The 13,474-nt window shown below is 37.0% G+C and overlaps 1 protein-coding gene across 1 annotated transcript in view; it reads left to right on the forward strand.

The window, feature by feature from the left end:
* The first annotated feature begins 1,986 nt into the window (after nucleotides 1-1,986).
* Nucleotides 1,987-13,474, forward strand: part of LOC145265642 (transmembrane protein 72-like) — a 64,948-nt gene continuing 53,460 nt past the window's right edge. Inside the window, exon 1 of the mRNA XM_080121709.1 lies at nucleotides 1,987-2,283. Within this exon, the coding sequence (XP_079977835.1) occupies nucleotides 2,193-2,283 (91 nt within the window). The 5' untranslated portion in view covers nucleotides 1,987-2,192. The remainder of the gene's footprint in view (nucleotides 2,284-13,474) is intronic.

The raw sequence follows: 13,474 nt of genomic DNA on the forward strand, positions 1-13,474 counted from the left end.
TGGCCAAATAAAGAATTTCATGGATAAGGACCAAAGGTCTATAGAGACAATAAGTAAAGAATCTGATATCAGTGTGGGAACTGTAAACAATTATTTTTAAATCCTTGTCACAGACTATTGTACCAAGATGGGCATCAAGACAGTTCCTCACCCTCCCTATAGTCCAGACCTTGCTTCTTGTTACTTTTAGTTATTCCCTAAGCTCAAGGAAAACCTTAGAGGCTGTCGAAATAAAACAATTGAGGAGATGAAAGAGGCTGTAACAAGGGTCATAAACATGCTCACAGAAGACTTCCATGGTTCCTTCCAGAAGTTGTTTGAACGATACAAGTGCATTGTAGCCGAAGGAGATTACTTTGAAGGGGACTAGAGTTAAATGTGATTACTATCAATAAAAGTGACCATACAAAAAAGTCTGGAAACTTATTGGAGGCAGTTTATATCTTTAGAAATTTTCTTTCTTTAGCTTTTTTGTTCATTTGCTTTTTCACCTGATGATAATTCAACGAAGAATCAAAAACGTTGTGATACATATGGAAAATACATGAATTTCTTTTGATTTTAGCATAAAAATAATCATTAGAAAAACCGAAAAAATGAAAATAGGTATAATTAAGAAGATTTTGCTGTTTTAATAATGTTTGCTTGAATGAAAAATGCTGCTAAATACACACATAAAGTTAGAAATGCGCATGTTTATATATTTATGTGTACAGGATTCACTCTTAAACTAATTAACTGAATTTTGAAACACAGCTGTTAAGACACAAAAGGGAGTAAGTAATATCTAGTTCAACATAGTTGTATGTAAAATTCTTTGTGAAAATTCAAATATTTCAATTTTTGTGAAATTTTAACAATTTTAGTGAATAAATATTCCCCCAAATTTCAGTTTCTTTGAAGTATTTAAAGATGCTTTAGGGGAGAAACACAATATAGACCCAATTGATATTTAAAAATTGAAATATTTCAAATTTGCGAGTTGCGAGTTTGTCTCTGATGTATCGTTATTTTCATGGAAAGTGTTCAACTGAGCTTCAATCTATGGTCCCCCCTCGCCAAACTTTCACAAGAAACACTCGTCTAGCTGTAAACACTATCAATAATTTCCCCCACTCTTTATCTGTGCCTAAACCTAAACGTAGATTCCATGAACAAAGCTTCTTTCTTAGAACTGCACGCCTGTGGAATTGTCTTCCGTTTTCCTGCTTTCCGGCTGACTACAATATGGTTGTGTTCAAGTCTAAAGTAAATAAGTTCTTGATGAGCCGTTCCATATAAGTTATTAAATTTACCAAATTTTCATTACTAATGATTACTATATTGTCCAATTTCTACTGTACACTCTTTAACCCTTATCCTTGAGTGGCCTCTGGGCCTTGATAATGTGGTGATGCCTTTGTAAAAAAAAAAAAAAAAAAAAAAAAAAAAAAAATTTGTATTAAATTTAATCCATAGTCATTAAACTTATATTTTAGACATTTTCTGGAATTAAAATCATATAATGGATTTTTGATGAAAATTATGATAAGTGTTTTAAGTAACAGGTTTTAGTAACATTATATCTTGATTTTAATCTTTGTAAGGAGTAAAATAAGGAAACATAAAAATGGTGCAAAACTGTTCTGGGAATTAGTATATATATATATATATATATATATATATATATATATATATATATATATATATATATATATATATGTTTTATTTTTTTATTACCTGTAATAAACAAAAATAAATAAATAAAACATATTTACTCTGCAATAATATTGAACACTTTCTTCAGGTTTTTACTAATTACCATTTTTGCTATGTGTATATATATATATATATATATATATATATATATATATATATATATATATATATATATATATATATATATATAGAGAGAGAGAGAGAGAGAGAGAGAGAGAGAGAGAGCGAGCGAGCGTGGTAACAGCAGTATTAAGTTATTGTGTAAAGACAGAGGAATTTTTTTTTTCATTATAACGGGGAAGTCAGCAAATGTGTAGACATCACCCGACGGAGCACTTGCTGCTCTCACCCCAGGCTTTTTCGACCAATCAAAATACAGGATTTGGGGTCACCGGTAGCGACTTCCGGGTCAACGCTGATTCTCCAGTTCATGGCTTCATGTTTGTGTGGCGCCAAAAAGACCGTACGCCGCTGTTTTCCGTTTTTTTTCTGGAATGTGCCCCTGTGAATGCAGTGATAAGAGAAAATGTCTGTGGGATTTTCTTATATGGTTTTGTCGAGTATGGGGACTGATCACGGCCGCTGGTGAGTTTACTTTTCTACTAGTATATATATATGTATATGTGTGTGTTTGCATGTGCGCTCTCTGTGCGTGTTTGATATTTTAAAAGATAGTACAAGTTATTAAAGTTTTATTTTTGCTGATTTCAAAGGAAAAGTTAACAATAATTTAGTATCTATTTAATTATATATATATATATATATATATATATATATATATATATATATATATAAACACACATAACCTTTTTAGTTATGTGTTCATATAAGCGGATTAAAAAAAAAATTGAGTTAAAAGTTTGCAATACATTGTTTTTTAATAAAGATCCCCCCCGCCGTATTTTTACCTGATTAATTAATTTTCTTTTTACATTTCGTCAACTTTAAACGAAAAGTTAATAATAAATAAATTTTCGTATTTGATGATTTTAAAAAGATATTTTTGTATATAATTTAAAAAATTTTCGTTGTCTTTTAAAAACTTTTCGTATCTTGTGTAGTTTCTGACTTTAGCTCGTCCCTCCGTGATTACTATTTTTCTTCATAATTAAAAAATTCTAAGTTGTTTTCTTTTTATAAATGAATTTAAGTTTTTCTTTTGTTTTCTGTTCTAAAGACACAGATGTTTATTTCTTTCCCCGTATTTTTACCTGATAAATTTATTTTTCCGTTTTACTGCATTTTGAGCAATTATTACTTGTATGGTTCCCTTTTTTTTTTTTTTTTCCATCTATTTTAAATCCTATGAATGTAGTTTGACCCCCGGTAATTAATTATTTGCTTTCTTTTTATTGTTTTGTTTAGGATCGGATGATTCTTTCTGTCTAATAAAATTGCACCACGTGATTTTTTTATGTTTCGTTTTTTTTTTCTCCAGGTGCGTGAGTTGTTTGTTGTTGTTTTCTGTGAAAATAATTTTTATTTTGTTACTTAATTATTATAAAAAACAAAGCAAAACGAAACAAAAAAGCAGATTGTTACTTCAGTGATGATTATTAATATTAAACTAATATATTGAAAGAAAAAGTAGACTTAATAGAAAATTTAAATGTTTTCAAACTTTTCTGTGAGCGTATTTGAAGATTTATTTTTAAATTTTCCTTAAAGTTTTTAATTTATTTAAACCTGATGCATACACTTGGTGTTGTCCGGGATCTTTTTACTTTCATTTGTTCCTCCATTCAATCCTTTTTTTTTTTTTTTTTTTTTTTTTTTTTAATAATTTATACTACTACTGCTACTAAATTATTAGGCCTATCGTTTAATTATAAAATTGACGAACCTGAAAGAGCTCCCCTCTATTTTTTTTTATTATCTTATATATATTAACGGATTATTATCGAATGGACACTAGTACCAAATAATAATAATAATAATAATAATAATAAAAAGTCAATATTTAAATATTTGTAGGGGAGTTTCTAATCCAACATTCTAGTAAGTCGATTAGTAATTAACCACTCAATGTTTTTAGACCAAATTTCGCGATTTTAGCGTTTAGTTTTTTTTTTAAATTTCGCTTTCTCCGATTATTTTATATACATATTTATGGCTATTATCAAATTTCGGCACCTGACGTTGTCAGTGGTTTTACCCGGGGGATTTCTTTATTTCATTTTTATTTTTTATTTTATACGCGTCGCATTCCTCAATTTTCGTCACCCGACATTTACAATGTAAGGCCAATGAATGTGCAATACCAACAAAAGGCTTACTTTTAAAAGGTTGATTTTTAGAGGTATACGCGCAAAAATTGAATGCACGCGCGAAAACAAACATGGCGACCAGTGAAAACAATACGAATTACAGACCCGATTACCTCCTAATTAACTAGCGCACATTAACCATTAATTATTGCCCTCAGATTGATAAATGAAAAAAAAACTTTATGTAAAAGGGATGTGCGTGTTTTCGTCAAGTGGTTCTGGTTCCAATATGGGGGATCCATTTATTGTATTAGAAACTGTACACACACGTAAGTCTACCAGAGTTTTCCTGTTAATTATAAAAATTGTAAATTTCGGGTGGCGAAAATTGGAGATTGTGTATTGAAAAAAATTTTTTTTAATTCGGCTGATGAAACTTGAAGATAACCATAACGGTAAAATTTTACTTAAAGACCCGTTTGACGTTCGTATATATATATATATATATATATATATATATATATATATATATATATATATATTTGGAGATTTTGGCGTGCTAAAAACGAATCTGCTAACCGTTTCCGTCGCAAATAAAGTTGTTCTGATATGAAGATTACTTTTTCAAAAACTGAATGATCACTTAATGTAAATTTAACTTAAAATGAGCACCCACTTTTTGGCCACTTAGTGAGGGGGGCACTTTTTGTTTGTTTATTGGCTAAAAGGTTTTTTTTCTGCTTTCATCTTTCAATAAAGATACGAGGAAACTGAAAAACAAAAAATAAAGAAACATCTGTATACAGATACGTGCAACTCAGTGGTGACCATTTCTGTACGCGTAAGTGCGCGCATATTTTGCTGCAAACAAGTAGTTTTCCGGATATCAAGCAATGTAATTCCTTATGTTATCAGTGTTTTTGACCATTTCTATACACGCAAGCGCGCATATTTTTGCCGCAAACGAGTAGTTTTCCAGATATAAAGCAATGTAATTATATATCTTATCAGTGGTGGCTGGTGGTCATCTCTGTACGCGCAAGCGTGTGCATATTTTTGACGCACGCGCGACAAAAATATGCACGCGCTTGCGCGTACAGAAATGGCCACCACTGATAACATAGAATTACATTGCTTTATACCTGAAAAACTACTCGTTTTTAATCTGATTTTAGATAGTCCGCCAACGATTACTACGTTATCTTAGAAAGCAGTTTGGTATGCGAGTGCGCGCTAAACAACCTTCGTTAATATATCGCACGTAGCGTAAACGGAGGCTGTTAAACGGCGGAAAATAGTCCCATTTAATACCATACAAACAGTAAATTTTCGATGGAAACGGTTATTGTATTCTTTTTAAAGTATACCAAAATCTACAAAAAAAAATATATTTTTCTATACGAACGTGAGACGGGCCTTAAAGTAAAATATGTATTTAAAGTAAAAATTCAAAAGCAGGCCAAACTGCTTTAAAAAGGCTAAATTCGCGAAAGTTGGCCTAAAAATGTCGAGTGGTTCTAAAATGGTTGATCAATTTACTAGCACATTGCATTGGAAAGAGACCTCCCTTACAAATATTTAAATATTGACTTTTTCATTTTTTTTTTATTATTATTTTTTTTTTATAATGTGGTAGACTAGTGCCCGTTCAATAATAATCCACTAAGAATTTGGAAAAAAAACGAAAATAATTAAAAAAAAAAAAAAAAAATAGAAAGGGGGTTGCAAGCTTCCACCATAAAATTATTGGTAATTCTACAAAATTATTTTTTAAATTTCATCTCAACATAAAGTTTAATTCGACAAAAGTCGGTTCGGTTCAAATTCTATAGAAGCACTAAATTATTAAGTAAATAAAAATTGTTATAAAATTATTGAGCTAGCCGGTTAGGATTTTTCGAAAACGTGATATAAAATGTTTTGTTTAACGCTGAACGATAATGGAGTAAGTTTGGATAAAATCTGACGAAGATACCAGTCCAAGATCCATTCAGAAAATGTTTTGTTTAACGCTGAACGATATGGAGTAAGTTTGGATAAAATCTGACGAAGATACCAGTCCAAGATCCATTCAGAAACTGACCATTCCAGTGACTATAAGCTTCTGGGCTAATGTATTGGTGCTGGCTAGTCCTAGAGTGTCCACCCTCTCTGTCCTAAGCCTAGCTCCCTTTTTGGGGTAGTTTCTTGGGCAAACGTTGAAAAATTCCATGTAGGCATAAAAAATGGTTTCATGTTGTTTGTTTTATATATCACTGAGGAATCATTTCGATTTAAAATTCATTTAGTATTACTTATATGCTTTATATATGTCTCATTATCAGAATAAGCGAAACCACATGACATCAGGTCAAATTCGGTTGCCATCTTGTTTTAATTTCGCTTATTTAGATAATGTTCGCACATTTCAAGTGTGCTTTTCTCAAGTTTACATGTGCAATACTAATTACATTTTAAATCGAAATGATTTATTATAAATAATATATAAGAAAAACAACATATACCCATTTTTAATACCTATGTTTTTCTCGAATTCTGGTTTGGCACTGACCTTTAACCTTTGCCGTTTATTGCTAACTGCCTTTCTATCTTGTACCACATATTCCTGCAGTGGGAAGAAAGTTAACACCCAGCATTAGCACACTCTCGACTCCTGTTTATCTACACACACAAAATGAGTTATGAAAACACTAAACATCTTAAATGTTTTTCACTGCACCAATTGTTCTGACTGGAAAGATTTTTCATTATATTATGGTCAGGTGAACATAGAGATATTAATGTTTATAAAGAATTAAAAAAAGATTAATTTGTTAATATTGGAAACTACTTGCACTTTATTTTTATCTCACAAACTGTAGAGTATAACATTGAAACTCCTTGGTCTAACATTGACAGGTAACATGAATTGGAACAAATACGTAAAAGATACTGCCAAGGTTGCTGCAAGGAAAATGGGCTCTCTACAAAGCTAGAAAACTTCTTGCACCTACTAATGCCATATATCTCTACAGAGCCACTATCCACTAGTTTATCTCGCTTAGATAGGCTCCACTAAAAGAACTCCTATCCCATTGTCACAATGTTGCTTGTTTTACAAGTACTCCAATAGAATGTACTCTGAACTTACTCCCTCGATATAAATACACTCGACCAACTTGAGAATCAGCTAAATTCCATCCATTCACTGTAGAAATCCCCAGATGCTTGTAACTATTCTACTCTAATAGTGTCTTTCCTCTAACTACTAGTCCTTTGACCCTCACCCGTTTTCTTGTCTGTCCTATATGTAGATATTTAAATGTAATGTGAACAAACATCTCATTGCACAATTTCTCACAATGGCACCTAAAAATCTGGCCCCCTAATTCACAATAGCCTCTTACGTCCCAGCGGCAATGTGTTTGGTGGGGAATGAAATAAATTAAAATAAAAAATAAAATAGACGTGAGATTTCTAGAAAAATATTTAAACAATGACAACTATGAATTTTTGGACATTTATTACAATAAACAACAAAACAAAAGGGCTGTGTGTGAGGAAAAAATAGACAAAAATAAATGCTGTCAAAGACAAAATAAGTTACTCATATACCTGGATAAGTTTTTTTGTGCTTTAACTGCTTTCAAAATGTTATTTTACTTAAAAACTGAAAAAGTCTATCAAGTTAGAATGAAAAAAAATGGTGCTGTGCGTTTGGAGTCTCAATAATCTATTTTATTTTATAAAGGAGTCACCACTTATCAAGGCCCGGAGGCCACTCGAGGATAAGGGTTAATGAGTGTACAGTAGTCACTGGGAAAATATCATAATTATTAGTAAAATTTGGTAAATTGAATTACTTAAGGGAACGGCTCATCAAGAACTTGTTTACGTTGGACTTGAAGACGACCATATTGTAGTCAGTTGGAAAGCAGGAAAATGGAAGAGTTCCACAGGCGTGCAATTCTAAGAAAGAAGCTTTGTTCATGGAATCTATGTTTAGGTTTAGATAAAAAGTGAAGAAAATTATTGATAGTGGTTTCAGCTAGATGAGTGTTTTTCATGAAAGTCAGGCAAAGGAAAACCATAGATTGGAGCTCAGGCAAACACTTGCCATGAAAATAACAATTTAGCAGAGACAGGCTTGCAACATTTCTGTAGGATAGATTGCAAGTAAGAGAAAAGGGTATCTCCTTCTAAACTACAAAGTCTATTTTGAACTCTGTCAAGGCAGGATAAAGCTACTTCTAGCAGTTCCTGCCCAGATGTGGCAACAGTACTCCATCATTGGATATACCTGGCTCTTATACAGGTAGAGAATTGCACCAGCAGTGAGATATCTACTGGAGCGGTAGAACGATCCCACCATTTTTCCAGCAGGCTTGGCAACAGATTTGATGTACGTGATTCATCTCCGATCAAGATTAAAGGTCAAGCCCAGAAGCTTGTCAAAACATGGAGCCTCCCCAAGATGAGAGCCATTCATTTCAATTGATGCCAGACAGAAATTAGAACATTGATGATGTAAAAATAGAAGTTTGATTTTAGATACATTAAAATTAACCAGTCACTCCTTACTCATTGCACCCCCTGATCAAGATCAGAGGAGAGAGAATCAGAGAGAACTTGGCTGTTTACGGCCTTTGATGTGTTGCTATAAATGGTAGTGTCGTCAGCATAAATGTCTACAAATTATCTTAGGATGATTTGGGAGATCAGGAAGAGAGGAGCCCAGGATGGACCCCTGAGGGACTCCAGCATTAATAATGTGAACTTCTGATTACTGCCCATCAACCACTACTCTTATGAACTTATCAGAGAGAAATGATTTAATGATCGAAAAGATTTTGTGGAGTAGACCTTTATGCCATACCTGATCAAAGCCTTTGATATGTCGAGCAATTGCCCTAGAAAGGAAGCCTCAAAAATTGAAAATTAAACAAAATGCAGATAGAAACCAATCCAATAAATGTCACAAATCATTTGAAAATGTAAGGTTCTACCAATTACAGTTTATTTAAACAAAATCTCGTATTAGTATTAAATAACTGTGGGGTATATGCGAAAGGGGAAAAAAAAGGTACCGTTTAAGGCTAGGTTATGGTTAGAAACAAGAAAAAAAGTAATATACAACGTACAGAGCGTATCTGCATTGCTCTTTAGGAAAGAAGAAGGAAAGCATGGCTAGCTCATTTATATACCCGAAGGGCATCTTGGGAAGGCAGGGCATGTGGGAGAAGCTATTTTTTTTTTTCTTGTCTCTTCCTTTTTTTTTTATAGGAGGATATAAAAGCTGGGAAAATTCCCTGCAAGGAACACAGAAAGAAAAGAGTTGTGAACATCTTCTCTTGAAAAGTGTTTCGTGTTGCTGACGTTCAGATTGTGCGGTGTGACATTGGTGGTGAGAGGCCAGGTGTGGTCGATTGGAAAAGAAGAGGGCAGAAACATGCTGTTGTCGAGCAAGTGACTCTCTCCTTCCCGAACCCCAGAACTGAATCCTGATCGTAACCTCACAAGCTATTTCGGCGAGTCAAGTAGATTAACATGGCTGACTGGAGACTGAACACTCAGATGTTGAGACCCTTCACTGGGGAGGGTGACCTAATTAAATGGCTGGAAAAATTAAAGATGGTAGCAAGGTTGTAAAAAATCGAAGACGTCGTCACCCTGCTGCCGCTATACTTAAAGGGGGAAGCCCTCACAATTTACCAGCAGATGCACGATTAAGATAAGGGAGACCTTGCCTCAGTGGAGCAAAGACTGAAATTGGCTTTAGCTGAGAGTCCATTTGAAGCACTCAGTAAGTTTGCAAGTTTGAGGTAGACTGGCAAGTCTGTTGACATCTTTGCTGCGGAGATCAGGAGAATGGCAGGATTGGCTGGTTACGTGGGAAGGAGCCTGGAGATGACGGTAAAGCCATACCTAGTGAACGGCTTCCCAGAAGAAATCTCCGCGAACATGCAGAGAATCACTGAGATCAATACTATGGAAGTGGACGATCTTCTGGGCCACACAGAGTCCTAGTCAAGAATGCAAGGGCCCAATTGTGGCTGCAGCTGTGAGTGGAAATACGTGCACGAGGCCCCACTTGACTGACGAGAGACAGGTGGCAAGGCAACAGGAGGGGAGACTTGCCATCAAGTGTTTCCGGTGCCAGGGTCCTCACCTGCTGAAGGACTGCAAAGAGCCGAGACTGGGAGTCACCTGCTACCAATGTGGACGAGTGGGCACATTAGCCGCTATTGCGTCGCTTTGCGGGACCAGGGAAACGAGTGAAAGGGAGCCATTGCACCAGTGGTTCCCCCTTCTATGTGGAAATGGTGCACAACGAAACATTGCTTCAGTTACCGGTAGTAGTAAATGGGAAGAGAGCCATGGCCCTTGTTGACACAGGCTGCACCACAACGTTGGTAGCGAAGAATGTCGCTAGGTCATGGAGCGGAGCCAGGAGTATTAAGACCGTGGATGGCAGGGAGGTGAAATGCCTAGGGAAGTACTGGTGCAAGGTGTGCCCATTGGACTGAGCCCTAGTGTTGGATTGTCTGGTAAGTGATGTTGATATGGTTTTAGGTGTAAGTGTGATCAACCAACTGGGGGGCACTACGTTGAGAGGGGGCCAAGTGGAAAATGATAGAAACATCAGAACGCAAAAACCGGAGGCTTGCTGCATCGAGGACGAGGATTTCCTGGCGAGGTTCGATGGCGAGCGGTGGACGATGGAATGGAAATGGATCTCTGGGCCTCCGGAACTACGAAACAAAGTAAGCTGCGAGGAGAAATAAGAAAAGGATGTGAGGAAGAAGTGGAGAGGTGGATAGAAGAGGGAATTCTGAAACCGTGGACAGGGGAAGAAAAAGGAGTGCTACCAATACTGGCAGTTCAAGCCACCAAGAACAAAGTTAGACCGGTACTGGATTTCAGAGAATTAAACAGACACGTAGCTTGAAGTGTTAGCTCCAGGCTGTGGGCCCCTTGATTTCTGAAAACTTCGACTGAAGTAAAATAAAACAAAAGAAGAGAAAGGAGTATACAAAAAGGGAACTGAAGGCCAGACTAGAAGGATGGCAACAACATAAGAGAGCAGGCAGGTTCATGGAAGAACTGAACCAGAGGTACATTAACAAGGAGGCCTCACTGCAATGGCTTAAAAGTGACAAATTTCCATTTGATGAAAAGCGATTAATTATAGCTTCACAAGACCAAGGCTTACTCACAAATAGATTCAAGAAAATGGCTGGTCTACAAAAAACCGACCAATGCAGATTCTGTCACTCAGCTGTTGAAAGCCCAAGCCATCTAATGTCTGGATGCAAGATCTTTCTAGCCGATGGTCATTACACTGCTCACCGCAACAAAGTATACATTGGAAGATCTGTGGTGATATGCAACTAGGTAGGTCGTCAAACATCTGGGAACATGATCCACCACCGATAACATCAAATGGAAAAGTGACAGTGTTCTATGACAAAGACATACAGGCAGGCAGATACATAAAAGACAAAGCTATCAAGCCAGATATAGTAATATGGAACAAGCCCGAAAGGACTGCACTCATTATCGACGTCACAGTTCCAAATGACTTTGGCCTCAATGGAGCAGAACAGGAAAAGATAACAAAATATCAGGACCTAAAAAATGATCTAAAAACAACATGGTCTATGAAAGAAATAAACATTATACCAGTTGTGACAGGAGCTACTGGCCTAATAAAAAAGAACCTTCAAAAATACTTAGAATCAATCCCTGGAAAACCAAGCTGTAAGGAAATACAGATAGCAGCCATAAAGGGAACAGTGTCTATTCTTAAAAGAGCCCTCGGATATAAATTTAAACTATAATAAAATCAAGTGTTAGCCCCAGGAAGGAGCCCCTTGATCTCTTCAAACTAACAAAAATAAAATAAAAAAAAAAAGAAGGGGATTGACGTCTGCAAAGAGGTTATGAGGAAATGGAGGAGGATGGAGCGGGTCACTAAGATTGTCGACCTGAAGTCGGCTTATCTCCAGATCCATGTAGATGAAAAACTCTGGCAACATCAATTGGTCCGGTACAAAGGGAAGATGTATTGCCTGACGAGGTTGGGCTTTGGACTGAGCTCAGCCCCCAAAATTATGATTGCCGTGCTGAAGACGGTACTGAATAAAGACTGTACAGTGGACTAGGCCACTAGTTCGTATATTGACGGCATTCTTGTAGAGAAAGCAGAGGTGACAGCAGAGAAAGTGAGAGGCCATGTCGAGAGGTATGGGTTGACTGCAAAACTGGCAGAGTCCCTGGATGGAGGAGTGGCGTTAGGGTTGAAACTATGCCGAGATGGAAAAGGAAGCTTTGTCTTTAGACGAGGGAATGCGATACCTGAAGTCGGAACTGACCTGACAAAACGAGAACTGTTCTTGGTCTGCGGGACACTATCAAATCGCCTGCTGGCTCAGGATAGCATGCAGCTTTATTAAACAACAAACGGGCACTGATGGCTGGGAGGGCCGTGTGATGAAGGAGGTCATGGACATGCTACAAGAAATCATCGCAAGAGTGATGAAAGAAGACCCAGTGAAGGGGGAATGGTACGCCAGCGGCGGAGACACGGAAGTGATTTGGTGCAATGCCGGCAGCCTGGCATTGGGCGTCTTATTAAAGATGGGAGGTGTAACTGTGGAAAATGCCGCGTGGCTAAGAAAGAAAAACGACTATTCCCATATCAATGTAGCCGAACTGGAGGCCGCTATGAAAGGAATCAACCTGGCCCTGAAGTGGGGATGGAAAATAATTGAAATCAAATCCGATTTGGTAACGGTAGTTTCATGGATCAGGTTGACAGTGACTGGCGATAAGAGAGTTAGGACTAGAGATGCTGCAGAAATGCTGATTAAGCGCAGGCTCGGAGCACTTGCAGATTTGATAGCGGAATTCCAGTTGAGGGTATCTGTTGTGCTGGTCCCATCAGAAAAGAATAAGGCGGATTCGATGACACGGGTAAAGAAGGCCTGGCTGCAAGAGGGAAAGGAGGTTTCCTCGGTATGCTGTGCAGGGGAGAAAAGAGTTACATGAAATGCACCATTTTGGTCGAGAACGGACGTTATTCCTAGCAAGAGAGGTTTACCCGGAAACCACCGAAAAGGAGGCCGGAGAGGTAGTGGATCACTGTCAGGAGTGCCAATCAATAGACCTTGGACTGTCCAGACACAAAGCGGAAGAGTTACACATTGCGGAGGACTGGAAGCGATTGGCCATTGATGTGACCCATTATCGCCATAAGCTGTATCTGTTGGTCGACTGTGGACCGGGGAAGTTTCTGATCTGGAGAGAGATCAGGGCAGAAGCTGCATAGGCAATCGGAGGGGTCATCGAAGAAATATTTTTGGAGAGAGAGCTGGTTGAGGAACTGTTAATGAACAATGGCCCTGCTTTCCGATCAGAAGCCTTTAAAGAGGTGTGATAAGTGGGGAGTAAGGCAAGTTTTTAGGGCGTATCGGCTGAGTGGCAATGGGATAGTGGAGAGGAATCATCGCACCATCAAGGCTGCTACAGGGAAAAAGCAACATTTCACCCATGGAGGCGGTGTTTTGGTACAACATCTCACCGAAAAC

The sequence above is a fragment of the Euprymna scolopes genome, chromosome 40 (genome assembly GCF_053919585.1).
Source record: "Euprymna scolopes isolate OS-2025 chromosome 40, ASM5391958v1, whole genome shotgun sequence".
Classification (NCBI taxonomy): Eukaryota; Metazoa; Mollusca; class Cephalopoda; order Sepiida; family Sepiolidae; genus Euprymna; species Euprymna scolopes.